The following is a 14,735-nucleotide window of genomic DNA, read 5'->3' on the forward strand; positions in this document are numbered from 1 at the left end:
AGGTAAGCTTTATTTAAGTTTTATTAGATGGAAAATGATTATATAAAGTACAGGAGAAAACGTAATGATAGAAGATTATTTAAGTTTCCCACTAATACTAAGTCTCATTGCTGTGGCCTGAGCTGCATATATTAATAATCAGCGGGCCACTTCACAGGTTCCTTACTGAAGGTTGCTAATGAAAGGCGGCAGCACGTTAGATTTTATATACTGTATCAGAGAGAATGCAACAGTGTAAGTTAGCAAAACCATAAAATAACTTAAAATAATACATAGTAATGTTAGAGCAGTAGTTCTGTATCTAAATAAGCTGGCCAAGGCTGAGTGGCTTCTTGGCACCCTCTGCCACGCATGGACACATGTCCCACCAGCCCTGCACCTATGCGAAGCCCCTGTAGTAAAGGGGGGGTCACTTATTCTTCATTCTTACATGTATGTTAGAGACAGCAAATATAGAGGACCTGTTTATTCCTGCTGTATTCAAATTTTTTTTTAATTCACCATTCGGTTCCAGAAATATAGACCTTTTTAGTTAAAAAAAATTACCGCAGGGGTGTGGCTCATGGGATCCTCTGGGGCGTGTCTTTAGGCTTCTCTGCATAAATACCCTGTGAGACATGCCCCCATTAGTAAAGACCAAAATTGCACTGTATAAAAAGGCCCATATCTCAGGAACCATAAGGCGGATTAACAGAAAATTTGGGGAACAGCAGGAATAAAATAAGGACAAAAACTGGACACTTTTGACCTAAGGACAGGTCCTTTCTAACGATAAAATGTTATAGGAAGATTTGCATTGATGTGTTCACTTGTATGCTGCCGACCATGTGTTAACTTTTCTCCATCTGGAGCACATCGCCCAACTTCAACATGACCAGTCTGGTCACACAGACCTTCATCAGATGCCATGTTGGGACTGGAGTGTGTTGGCGCAGAGCGGAGAAAACATAGGGCGGCAGTATCAGCATACATCTGATCCCAGTATAATGGTACGTTAGTTACTTTGCTGTTTCTAGCTCATATGGGACATTAAAGTGACCAACCCCTTTAAGTGTAGGGATCAGATGAGCAGGTTTATGCTGTCACTCAGTGACGCTTGCGTTTGTCAGCAAGGTGCTATTATTAATAAAATTGCTGATCGTGTCAAAAATGCTCTTTTCTAGAATATCTTTCTTGTTTTGCAGATTCACAGCTGCAGATCCCTGAAGCAAGTTTTGTATGTTCTCGATGCGGAATAAGACTGACTTTGTGAGAGTTTCTGCAAAGGGGGTCATTACCGAATTAAACATTTTAATCTTCTGGCTCAAATCAACCAGGCAGGATGTTACTGTGTATCGGACATTCCTGTAGAGAGAGCCCTTCTTCTCCTTTATCTGACTGATACAAAGACTCATTTGCTTCTCCAGCATTGACGTGTTCTCCAGGATCTTACTCCCAATCAAGATGACACTTTTTTTCATCGAAAAGTTCAGGTTCTCCAGTTGTTTCCTCAAAGCGTCTTGCATTTCTTCTGCAAAAGGAGAAAGACTTTGATGCAAAGCTACAACTTGCAGATCGATCGTCTCTTTGACTTTTTCAGTGCATGTTGCGACCGCGCTCCTCAGCGCATTAAGGCACTCCGCCATTCTAGCGTCCAGTGTTTGGAAGTACAAGACCAAAGGCAACTTCAAGTCTAGACTGAAACTTTGTAACTTTTTGATAAATTCCAAAGTAATTTTTTCGACTTGCGTCTGAAGTTCCCCAGCGTAGGGATTGAGTGTTATCTCCAGCTCTTCTGTGGTCTTACTTAGCAGCTTTGTCACCTCTTCTGAATAAGGGATGAGTTTGATCTTCAGCTGTTCCAACTCCAACTGGAGTTTTTCCGAGTCTTTTGTCGCCTGTTCATAGACTGTTTTGGCAAAAAACGAGACCTTGTTCAGTAGCTGTGCGTTGATGCTTTTCTCTTCTTCACCCAATGTTAGAGTGCTGCTGAAATTGGAAGCAAGAAAATGATTTACTTGTAAAAGTGCAAGAATTCTGTTTCCTATGATAGGCAAAAAAGTCTCTAAACACGCCCATACACAAAGGACTAATGTTGGCCGAACTCACCGATATCGACAGGTTTGGACGACACTCGTGCGGCTCATTCAGACATCCGCGCACCTCAGTCCGAGATCAGATGACTAATACACGGACTGGCAGCGGCTCTCCCTACCCCACTGGGACAGTTTGATAGAAATACATGCAGCTGTCATGATGTCACCCTTGGCCAGTCCCTGTGCATTAGCGCTCCGATCAGACCGATGTGCATACACGTCGGAATGAGCCTTAATGTCCAGGGGGCATCAGTCCACTGATCGTTGGGAGAGATGTCAGTTTTCAGACTGCCGATCACTTTGTTTTCTTGGAAAAAAGCTTCCAAAATACTGTAGATGTCTATCGGCGTCTTTCTTGTAAAAAATACAGAAGGGCTCAACTAAATTGTTGCTCCTGTTTATGGGAAAGACAGCTGAACGATCAACTAAAGCATCATTCATCCCATAGTCATCTAATGTCTTGTCAGATGACTTATCAGAATAAGCTGTCCTGTGCGTACTTGAGGAATGATACTATTTCTGTCCTTAAACATACACTTTATAATAATCGTGTCATGATCCAGTCTGGGTTTTGAGTCCTGTCTACCCTTTTCCCGGGCTGATCATGTCAAAGGTTAACTTTGCTCTGCCTTATTCTGGGTTCAGGTTTGCTATTTAGCTCTGTTGCATCCTGCAGACGGTGTCAGTTATATTTTCTGCCTATTAAAGAAAATTGGCGCGCACTCAGTATACTATGGGAGCGAGGTGCAGGTGTAACGGGCTGTGGGAAATCCCTAGTATAATGAAAGATATGCAATACACCGCACACTTTAGGCTTATAAGATGCAATAATAATGAAAATTTATTGATGACCTGAACATAAATGTGTGTTTGAAAGCGACCAGAAGTAATTTTGACGTTTCGGCTCTGCCAGAGCCTTAATCATATTGCTTTATTATGGGTAGAGTAGAGGATAAAGAAGATCCTTAGGAACTTGTAGAACAAGCTTTTTAAATAGCGTTATGTCACAGTGGTGGAGTTGTGGGAAACCCTGGTATGGGGTCTGGTAACGTACATATGTGAGCGGCGCTCCCGCGCCCTGCTGCATCGGTGTAGCGTGACCGGCGGCACTGTCATAACGCTATTTAAAAAACTTGTTCTATGAGTTTCTAAGGATCTTCTTTATCCTCTACTCAATCCATAATAGTACCACAAAAAATGCAACATTTCATGAATCTGTCTAAAAAATCTGGATAAGCGATGTTGTCGAGAAAAAATATAAAAAAAGAAAGACTCAAAAAAGAAAGACAACTTAGAAATTGACACAAAATGTATAGAGAATAAGGAGCAAATACTAAAGCTATTTATGCTGTTTCTTGTGTGTTGCATGTATATATATAGTGCTGGACGGCCCGCCTGCTAATACTATGGGCGTGATCAATGGGTTGTCCAGACACTGTGCATCACATTTATCTGTGTGAATAGAGTCTTATGCAAGCCGTTCCTGTGTGCATTTTTGCTACTAGGCAGCCAACCCCTCTAATGTTTGGGCGAGTGGGTGGTTGCTCTCATCAGTAGCTTGCACCTGTGCTGCTTTAGCATTTATTATTGGGGGCCTGCTGCACCCTGCGAGTGCATTTGTCATCTGACAAGGCTCTGGTGAGTCTGCTCTTCATGTTGTGCAAATACTAAAGCTACTAAAAGGTGTCATGATTCAGGTCGGGGTTTGGTTCTTGCTTTTCTTTCCCTAGCCTGGTTATGGTGGGGTTAACTTTTCCTACCTCTCTTTGTTTCGTGGGTGGCTATTTATTAGTTCCATTTCTAGTAGCATTTGTCAGTGATAATGTAATGCACCTGCAAGGCAGTTGCACGCAACCTCCACCAGGGGGCGCAGGTAAGGGGAAACCGGTAGCACTCACCATGTAGCACCACAGTGCAAAGTGCGGAGCGCCCCTAGGAGGTGGCAGAGAAGTCAGACAGGCCGGTCAGTAAAAAACAGGAAGATAAGTACTGGAGGTCACAGCAATGCGCATGGTCAGAGACAAGACAGAAATCGGAGCCAGGCGAGAGCATGGGATCCAAAACGTGAGACAGAAGATGTAGTCAGGGTACGAGCCAAAGAGTCAAAGCCAGACAGGAAGCGTAGTAACAGACGGAAAGCAGGAGGCGGGGTTCAGAATTCAAGCCGAGTCATACACTGTAAGGAAACCACCAAACACACTCTAAGTCAGGGATAGGGAACTGGTCAGGCACAAATATGGGTAGTCAGAGGCAGAAGGATCACTAGGGTATAAGGATCAGCTGCTCAAGCCAGGGACTGGAACTATCACTGACAAATGCTACCACGAGTGGCACCACTAAATAGCCACCCACAAACCAAAGAGAGGCAGGAAAGGTTAATCCCACCATAACCAGGCCGGGGAAGGAAAAGCAAGAAGTAAACCCTGACCTGGATCATGACAAAAGGCAGCAAATTACTCCAGAGAAGTGGAGAAACAGCATTGATGAATTCGGAGCCCAAATGCAACACACAAAAAAACAACTATAAAGAATAGAAAAAGTTTTAACAAGTAATTGGAGTATGCTTCCATGTAATGATTGTATACATTGTGTCAAGAGTTTCCTTCTATTTGTAAACATTTAGCTGCAGTTGCTTTCATCTCACATACTCCAAGAGGCTACTGAAGTCAGACAGGGACACTTGTGAGGAGCTGCTGTCCTTGGTGCTGCCGCTCAGGAGGTTGAGGTAAGACAAGAAGGCATCATCCAGTAGTTTCGTGTTGTCATCGACGAGAGAACCTTAGGGAAGAATGACAATCGTTATATTTATATTGAATTGGCAAGATTTATGTTCAACCATGACATCAGCGGGGTCAGACGTGATAGCTCAGGAGGGAACAAGATGGTAAAAGTCTTCGAGAAATTGCCCCTTTTACCTTCCCAATAATGTAGATAAAAATAACTCAAGTAAGTTTTAAAGAATAACTTAAACTTTTATAATTTTTTTTTTCTTACTTGAGAGTCCTTATAATTTCAAGGTGGGTCCAGGTCTCGAGAATGCCACCAGTCGCTCAGAAGTCCCCTGAGAGGCCCATGCTTTCTATAGACTTGTACTCCGGGCGGTGCGCTCCTGTCACCCGAGCCGAGATGAACTTCTCAGAATGGACAGGGTATTTGAACAATCGGTGATCTCATGACCTAGACCCACTGCGAACTCGACTCAGAAAAAGCCTTATAAAGATTTAGTTACTCATTAAAGGGAATGTGTTGGTAGGATCAACCTTTCTAAGCCATCTATATGGGCATGTAGGTCATAGGAAGCTGAATAAAATGATACCTTGATATCTGTGATCCGATGTCTTATTCAAGAGAATTCCATGTTTTTCTTAATATGTAAATGAACTGTTAAGATCTATGGGCCGGGCATAGATCTTACCGAGAAACTGCATCCAGAACGCTTTGTAAATGAAAGGAGTCGTTACCAATGTGAGACATTTAATGACTCTCCGTCTGCTCCCATGATGTATGTGTCTGGTAACACCCCCTTTTATTTAAGATCCGCTCTAGAGGCAGATTCTCCATGAGATCTATGTCCAACCCATAGATCTTAACTCATTTGCATATTAAGAAACACATGGATTTCTCTGCAATAAAACATCAGATCGCAGATATCAAGGTATCATTTTATTCAACTTTCAGTTACCTGCATGCCAATATAGGCGGCTTAGGCGGGTTGATCCTAGTGACAGATTCCCTTTAAGAAGAGATTTAACAGAAAAAGAGAAGCTAAAAATGAACTAAAGACAATATTAGAGGGAATTTATGTTATAGTTAACTAAAAAATAAAAGAAAAGCCGGGGAATGGTATGAAAAAAAAGCATTACAGACTGTGTATACAGATATAACTGTCAATCATTTTTTGGGACCGCCCACAGGACTCCTAAGCCCAGAATGAGAACTGATTTAAAAGAATCAATTCTGAATCCTGTATATCAATTTCCTGCTCTATGACATGTTGCTAACACATTGTAAGACCTTCCCTTTAACATAAAGAACACAGAGTAATAGGTGCACTTTAGGCTTCATTCACACGTCAGTATCTTTGATCAGTATTTCATCAGTATTTTGTGTCTCCAAAATCCAGGACATGTGTCAGTGTTTCAATTATAGTTTTTCTCTGTAAGTTCCACTCCTGCTTTTCACATGCACAATACTGATGTGTGAATGAGGCCTTAGACTGAGATTTCAGACGATTAAGAAAAGCATAATTTATTTGCTACTTTTCATAAAAAAACATGGACTGACCTGCGATGGTGCTTATAAGAGTGATGGTTACCACTTTAGCCAACATTTTCCTTTATACCCTGCGGAGTGAAATGTTCTCTATTACTCCACAGCACTTTATTACTATCCCTTGATACCCAGTATCATGAAACATGCATTTTTGCAACAGATGAATGTTTTTGTGAAAAACTTGCTTAATTCCCAGAATGTAGGTGGAAATACCAGGTGAAGGGCGCTCCCACGATAGAAGATGAAATCAAATTACCATAACAGAAAAAATATATATATTGAAAAACATAACGCGTTTCGACTGTATCCAGCCTTCTTCAGGTGCCTCAAACACCTGAAGAAGGATACCCCCGAAACACATTGTATTTTTTATTTTTTTTTCTGGTACTTTTTTGGTAAATGATTACATCTCCTGTCGTGAGAGCGCCCTTTACCTTGTATCTCCATCCTCATTGGAGGAATTTCCATCAGCACACCAGGTCGGCTGCACATATTGGATTTGTTTCATGCATTTATAGGCATTGTTCCCAAATATTCACAATTCCATCAAGTGAGCAAATTCCCTGATTTTAATTTCTCTTTTTAAAGTTACTACTCTCAGAAAGTGCCATGTTCTCTACTTTTTCCCTTAAGGGAATTTCGCTATTGGTATATTAATTCCTAGAATGTTATATTTTTAAATAAAAGCTCAATCTCTTTTCTATGTCTTTGTATGCAACTGCCTCTTCAGAGACTTTAACTCTATAGTGCCTCCTGTTGGAAGCAGCAATTCTACAAGTCACTCTCAACCCTTTAACAAAAATTTCAACACAGTGTTTCGGGGGTATTGCCCCTCATCAGTGCAAAGTATGAGATCTGATTTGGCTACGTGAGAGGCTCTAGATGGAGGTCTGAGGGGTAATGTTTTTCTGTGACTAGGATTGCTGCTACCAACAGGTGGCGCTATAGAGTTCCAGTCCTCTTCCTCTCTGAACAGGCAATTTGCATATTCAATTTCCCAGAGGAGCATTGCACAGCGAAGCGAATAAGCCTCCTTACATCGGCATGCCATGGCCGGTATGTCTCTCTCCTCAAGGAGAAACGTTACCCCTTAGACCTCAGTCTAGAGCCTCTCACCTAGCCAAATCAGTTCTCATACTTGGCACTAATGAGGGGCAACACCCACGAAACACCGTGTCTGCGAATTGAGATACTGATTTGGCTTTTATCCTAAGTCATATTGCAAGGCTCGTTAAAGGGTCGATAATGTTCGCTGCATCCAACAGGTGGTGCTATAAAGTTCTAGTCCTATTCCTCTCTGAAGAGGCAATTTGCCTATTACATTACCCGGAGGAGCATTGCACGGCGTATAAGCCTCCTTACCTTGGCATGCCAGGGCTGGTATGTCACCACTTAGCCCTATGTCTTTGCAGAAATACTCTTAAAGGGGCTCTCCACTGCTAACAGCACCCACACTGATTAGTTATTATTTGCCTGAAGTGTACGAAGTAAGAACCGCACCGCTCTGTGCGCTGTGTAGTCACCAATCCCAGGTACTGCAGATCAGCTCACGTTCAAGTGAATGGGAGCTGAGAGCAATATATACGGAACTGCAACTACAGGTATCAGATGATCAGTGCCGGGCCCCATCGTGTCCTTTTCCAAGGATAGGTCATAAATAGGACAGTAATGGACAACCCCTTTAAGGGATCCGAGCCATATATTATCAATGGCATAGAAAAAGGGTAAAAATCCTATAAATAAATGATCAGGAGGAAACTAGAGGAATGTGGTGCCAAATCTATAGGTCCAGTATGACCCCTGACACCCAAGGAAGAGGGTGCGTTCCTTACCTGGTGGCTGCTCGCCTCCTTCTCCGGATTCGGTGATGGTCCTGTAAGCCGATATTTATATGAGCGCAGACGTCGTCCTGCTGTTGGCATCGCAGCTTGTGTTACAGCGCGGAGTCCCTGACGCGTCTCTGATTTCAAGGTAACACAGGAAATTTGATGAACTCGAGAGTTTACAAGCAATGAAAAGTCACAAGGAAACAGAATGCACAATACCGGAATAATGTAACTATATCAAGAGCAGAAAATGTGTATAAAAGCCCGGTCGTCCTGACCTCGTTCCCCGGGACAAATAAAAACTACATTGGTGCATATGCCAGTCTAATATGTCCAGGAACTGTTCCAATTCTCTTGCTTAAAAGCATAACACCCATTCTCTAAATCAGGTTTCTGCCAGCACTATAGGTGATGGAACTTGCTTTCTGTCATTTCACCGCATGCATTCTGTTTGCCATTGTCCAATTGCTTGCTCTCCTGTCTGCTGGTATGTAGTGTGGCAGACAGGAGAGCAGGAGCAGAAGAACAAAGACCCCTTCCACTTCCAATAGAGAGACAAAGACATCCTACACACACCTCCTGTACTAGTTTTATGGTCTCAGAGATACTAAATCACCTTTAAGATCCATAAAGGGATGAAAAACTGATTTATGCATAAGGATTGTTGTTAAAAGGGTGTTTTCGAACCCATACATCCAGAAGATATGCCATGAATATAAGCTAAATGTGGGTCTCACCAATGCTATATTGCTCATGCGAACAGATCTTGAAAGGAGGTTGGGGTTCAAGTCTATGTGACTGCAGACATGTGAATCCTCACAACACACTGTCAAGATTCTTGGGGAACAGGAGCAGGTGGGCACGTGACTTCTATTATGCAGTCACATGCCAACTAGTCGTGTGCAGCCTTCGCTCAATACAACTGAAATAAGCGAGGCCAGACACAGTCTAGTCGGAATGTGGCCAGAAATATGCAAATTGTATACTTGCGGTCACATAACCACCCTTTCCCAGTGCTGACATCGGAGAATTCTGACAGCGCACAGTGTGCGAGCCGTGAGGATGCACAAGTCTGCAGTCACATTGATTGACTGCAGACTTGAACTCTAATCTGAACATAAGTTAATGCTAGACTGAACCTACCGTGGGATCAGAATCGTAAGTTTATGGGGTTGCAGGCTGCATAAGAACTTGCATGTGTATGGGGGGACAAGTTGGGAGTTTAAAGCTGTTTGGTTGACAGGTATCTAAGGTGTATCCAATAGGAGCTGCAGTACCCCAGAAAGGCCACTACACAGTGTACGGCCCTGTGCTGTCCCCGATTTGCACACTGTGACAGTCCGGCTATCACTGGAGCTGTTGATCAGTGCTGGTGCAGGATGTCAGATCCCCACCAATCTGAAATTGGTGACCTGTTTTGAACAACTCCTTTAAGCCATGTACGATTTAAGGAAAGCCAAATCCACCTCTAACAAAATACCATAGAGCCCGAGAGGAAGCTGCTGTAGGCGAAACTCTGATCAGGCTGCTTGGACTATGACTGTCTTGTACATTTCACTATTAATATGTTGTTTTTGTGGGAACAGAAAAGTGATTTGGTATCTTTATCTCTTATATGATCATTGCACAGTGATAACGTTTTGATCCTTTGGTGTTGCTGATCACGAGAAGAGGAAGAGGATCGTTTAACAACAATGGAGTATTGGGTATCGCAAGGCGGATTTGGCTTTATTTATAAATTATGATGTTTTATCCCAAAAACATTATTCCAAAGTGAACTTGTGCTGCCTGTCGTCAAGCATAGTCCATCTCTAGCAGCCGAGACTTATTACAGGAAGTGGGGGAGGTCTTTTTCTGTCCACAGGAAGAGGGTTTGTTATTATCTATGCTCCTATATACAGGATTTCTGTTCAGGTCATTGTCATTGGACAATAAAAGAAGCAATGTATGCTGGAAAAAAGAGGGAAGGCAGTTCCAACACCTACAGTTCTGGCAGAATGCTAATGAAGATGAACTGTCCATACACAATTACAGAGCAAGAGATTCAGCACAGTTCCTGGACATATTAGACTGGTATATGAGCCAAAGTAATTGTGGGGGGCAAAGGCACAAAGACCATGCTTCTGTGGTTTTACGTGGAAGCACAGGAAAACGTTTGTACTTTCAAAAAAGTTGTATAAATACATGGAGTTGTTATAGCTTTTCTACATGACGCCAATGCTGGTGAGTTTCACTTCATTTCACAGCTTCTCTCTCCCGGCCAAACTTCTCACGTATCAGTGCACGGAGCGGGGCGATATAATTACTGATCATCGCAAAACATATATTAATTGCATTTTAAGCAGAAAAGTCACCTCCGCGACACGAAGCAAAGATCAGGTATCCAGAACCGAAATTCATTACAAAGTTGATTGAAGAAAAAACAAAGACTTAGAACAATAAAAACACAGACGTGTTTCTGGCGCCATGACTAAAGGCGCTTGACGCACCACAAATGCGTCGGGGTCTTGTATTGTTCTAATCCGATATGGACGTCATTTGTAATTTTAACATGTACCAATAAAGAAGATTTTTATGTCCCTGGAGCTTTCTCTCTCTTCATCGTTGTTCCAGCGTACACGATGTAACGCCATTGTCACGCTGACGCACTGCAGGAAAATGCAAACTCCACTAGATGGCAGCAGAGTGGAGAGAGGGCTGAAATCCTGCTCAGAGCAGACCAGCAGAACTGCAGCGAGGCTACCACCAGGTGGTGGCAACAGAATAGTCAGACAAGCCGGGTCGATGCCAGAGAGTAGCGAAGTACCAAGGGAAATGCTAAGCACACAAAGTCAGAGCAGTGCCAAAAGGTCAGTACCAGTCCGCAGCAGAAGTACCAGAAGGGAGAGGCAGAATTAGGTCAGAGCGAAAGCCGAGTCGAGTACTGGGGAGTTCAAACACACAGGGACACACAGAGTTGGGGCGGGAAGAGAGGAAAGAACAGACAAGGCAAAGACAGCTAAACGCAGCAGGACAAATCAGGGTTTCACCAGAGCCAGCTACACACGCCGTAGGCAGGAAATATAACACACTGCCTGCAGGATGCAGCGCAGAGAAATAGCAGACCCAAAACCAGAACGAGGCAGAGAAAGTTAACCCCAGATATGACCAGACCGGGAAAGGAGAGACAAGACCCAAAACCCGGTCTGGATCATGACAGCCAGGCTGGCTAATGATAAGAGGAGCCGTGGATGCCGGCATGTATGAGGCGGCTCACAAGGCTCCTATGGAAAGCTGAATAAATAGGCATAATTTATGCAAACAAAAAATCATAATTTTTGGCACAGATTCATAAAAGTATTGTAGGGATTCACGCTCTCAGGTAAGCATAAGGTAGTGTCCACACGGGCAGTGTGCGGTTTGGTCCAAACACGTGCAGTTTCATTGCTTTCATAAAACTCCAAGGGAATAAAAAAACTAAAATTGCCTTTTCTGGGCACAAAGGTATCACAGCGAATAAACAGTTCATTGATCAGGCACAGAAATGACAGTGCGGGCTCTCCCGACCAGATTACAGCTCTTTCTCTTGGAGAAAACTTCATACACAGAAGTGGTACGCTCCTACTAGTCTCAGTATCTCCTCCAGCCTGAGCTCCAGCACCAAACAGAAGTGTTCAACTCCATACACAGTTCACAATGAACACTCTGCAGCTCCAACACACAGACTGCTCAGCTTTCCTAGCTGATCCATGCAGTCTCCATTCAGAGCGAGATTCTGGCATGTCCGTTTCCTAGCTACAGCTCACATTTTGGCTGGTCACTCACCAGCTTGAGCACCCTCGACTCTGCTCCATCCAGCAGACTGACACAAAGCAAGATAAGTGCATCTAATCAAGACCTGCAGTGACAGGATTTCATCCTAACCTACCTGACTTTTCTACAGTGTTTTCACCAAAATTCTGGGTTATAGCACTATGATAAGTTGCAAAAATTTTGTGCAACTCAAGGTTAAACAAAAATGTTGCTACTTTTGCCGCTTTGAAGACAATTTGGGCCAGTTTTGCCAAAGCAGGAACAATGGGGACATTACAAACTGTGGCATACCTTATGCCAGAAATCTTACTCCAGTCCTACACTGGAGAAAGATTTATGACGAGGCTCTCGGAGGCACATGCCACTAATTCATTAAGAAGCGTGAACCTCTTAATTAAGCAGGTGCATCTGACTATGTGATAAATGCCTTAAAGAGAAAAAAAAATTAAACTTCAGAATTACATTCTTTTTGGCAAGGGTCGCCTCAACTTCCTAAAGAAAATACTATTAAAAAAAAAACTATCAAATCATCGCATGTGCCCCAAATTTGTATCAATAAAAATGTCAGCTTGCGATGCAAAAACAAGGAGCATTAAAAAAAGCCTTTTTCACTTTTGGTTTTATTTCAGGTCATCATCATTTTATTGGTAAAAATAGCATTTTATTTAGAATAAAGCAGTAAAAACTTGCAAGGGGGAAGCCTGTCTAAGCGTTTGTAGCTGGCCTTGCGTAGGACATTGCTTTCTGACTTAGAATTGCTGACAGTTTAATAAATGTGTTAATAAAAAGACGTTTTCAATCGTTCTATGCGAATCTATAAAGCAATGACGTACATGATTAATTTCAGCATTTCACAGTCTGCGGAATATCCAGAAATGCATTTGTTTATCTTTTACAATAGTTTTACAATAAACATTTGCGTTTATTAACTTGTCATTTACATGATTTGAATCATTACCCGTCCTCATCACAGGGACAATATTTTGCAGCATAAATGGAATCGGCCGCATAGTGACCGGTTATACATGTCTGCCCCCTACAGTCTGGACATAGTAACACAGATCAAAAAAGGTGAATGATAAGTCTTTATTTTAGAACTAGATGGTGGCCCGATTCTAACGCATCGGGTATTCTAGAATATGTATGTATGTATATAGCAGCCACATAGTATATAGCACAGGCCACGTAGTATATAGCAGACAAATACTACGTGGCCTGTGCTATATACTATGTGGCTGCTATATACATACATACATATTATAGAATAGCCAATGCGTTAATACAGGCCACGCAGTATATAACACAGCCCAAACAGTATATAACATAAACCACGTACTATATAGCACAGCCCACGCAGTATATAGCAGCCACGCAGTATATAACACAGGCACACAGGTGACATAGTTTATAGCACAGCCCACGCAGTATATAGCACAGCCCACGCAGTATATAACACAGGCACACAGGTGACATAGTTTATAGCACAGCCCACGCAGTATATAGCACAGCCCATGCAGTATATAACACAGCCCACGCAGTATATAACACTGCCCATGTAGTATATAGCAGCTACGCAGTATATAACACAGCCCACGCAGTATATAACACAAGGCACGTAGTATATAGCACAGCCCACGCAGTATATAACACAGCCTACACAGTATATAACACAGCCCACATAGTATACAGCAGCCACGTGGTATATAACACAGCCCACGTAGTATTTAGCAGTGTGGGCACCATATTCCTGTTAAAAAAATTAATTAAAATAAAAAATAGTTATATACTCACCCTCCGGCGTCCAGCGAAACTTTGGCGATGCGCGTGGGGCTGCCATCATCTTCCGTTCCCAGGATGCATTGCGAAATTACCCAGATGACTTAGCGGTCTCGCGAGACCGCTAAGTCTTCAGGGTAATTTCGCAATGCATCTCTGGGAACGGAAGATGGCGGCAGGCGCGAGCGCATTGTCGGACGACGGAAGGTGAGAATAGCAGTTTGGTTTTTTTTAATTATTTTGAACATTAGATCTTTTTACTATTGATGCAGCATAGGCAGCATCAATAGTAAAAAGTTGGGGACACACAGGGTTAATAGCAGCGGTAACGGAGTGCGTTACCCACGGCATAACGCGGTCCGTTACCGCTGGCATTAACCCTGTGTCAGCGGTGACCGGAGGGGAGTATGGAGCGGGTACTGACTGCAGGGGAGTAAGTAGGAACTAATCGGACTGTGGCCATCGCTGATTGGTCGCGGCAGCCATGACAGGCAGCTGGCGAGACCAATCAGCGATGCGGGATTTCCGTGACGGAAGTTGCCGACAGAAAGACAGACAGACGGAAGTACCCCTTAGACAATCTAATATATAAAGCTGAATGTGTGTGTGTGTGTATGTATGTATGTCCGGGATTGGCATCTGAACCGTAGCAGCTACAGCCACAAAATTTTGCACAGTCACACGTCTGGACCCCGAGAGCGTCATAGGCTATGTTGTGAGGTGAAATTTTAACCCCGCGCTTTCCAATTCACCAAACAATTTTGCCCCTATCTACATAATGGGGAAAAAGTGAAAGGAAAAGTGTTGGAGGCGTCGCAGCTACAGGCACAAAATTTTGCACAGTCACACGTCTGGACCCTGAGAGCGTCAAAGCTATATTGTGAGGTGAAATTTTAACCCCGCGCTTTCCAAGTCACCAAACAATTTTGCCCCTATCTACATAATGGGGAAAAAATGAAAGGAAAAGTGTTGGAGGCAAATTAACAGCTGCCAG

The 14,735-nt window shown here is 43.0% G+C and overlaps 1 protein-coding gene across 2 annotated transcripts; it reads right to left on the reverse strand.

Moving 5' to 3' along the window:
* Positions 1 to 8,309, reverse strand: LOC143764385 (uncharacterized). Of its 2 annotated transcripts, XM_077249908.1 has the most exons (4): positions 8,180 to 8,309; positions 6,360 to 6,418; positions 4,724 to 4,853; positions 1 to 1,968 (listed from the first exon to the last, which is right to left on the reverse strand). In XM_077249908.1, exons 2-4 carry the CDS (start codon positions 6,403 to 6,405, stop codon positions 1,083 to 1,085), a joined length of 1,062 nt encoding a protein of 353 aa, XP_077106023.1. In that variant the 5' UTR covers positions 6,406 to 6,418; positions 8,180 to 8,309; the 3' UTR covers positions 1 to 1,082. The 2 variants fall into 2 exon arrangements, with proteins under 2 accessions (XP_077106023.1, XP_077106024.1); XM_077249909.1 differs by lacking the exon at positions 8,180 to 8,309 and having other exon boundaries at positions 6,360 to 6,537.
* Positions 8,310 to 14,735: the final 6,426 nt, after the last annotated feature.

Source organism: Ranitomeya variabilis, chromosome 4 (assembly GCF_051348905.1).
Source record: "Ranitomeya variabilis isolate aRanVar5 chromosome 4, aRanVar5.hap1, whole genome shotgun sequence".
Lineage (NCBI taxonomy): Eukaryota > Metazoa > Chordata > Amphibia > Anura > Dendrobatidae > Ranitomeya > Ranitomeya variabilis.

Bases quoted from the DNA above. Each gene is read 5' to 3' on its own strand.
- LOC143764385 (XM_077249908.1), bottom strand. From the start codon at position 6,405: ATGTTGGCTAAAGTGGTAACCATCACTCTTATAAGCACCATCGCAG. The intron at 4,854-6,359 runs GTCAGTCCATGT...TTCTTCCCTAAG, and splicing joins TCTTATAAGCACCATCGCAG to GTTCTCTCGTCGATGACAAC. The intron at 1,969-4,723 runs GTATGTGAGATG...TTCCAATTTCAG, and splicing joins GACTTCAGTAGCCTCTTGGA to CAGCACTCTAACATTGGGTG.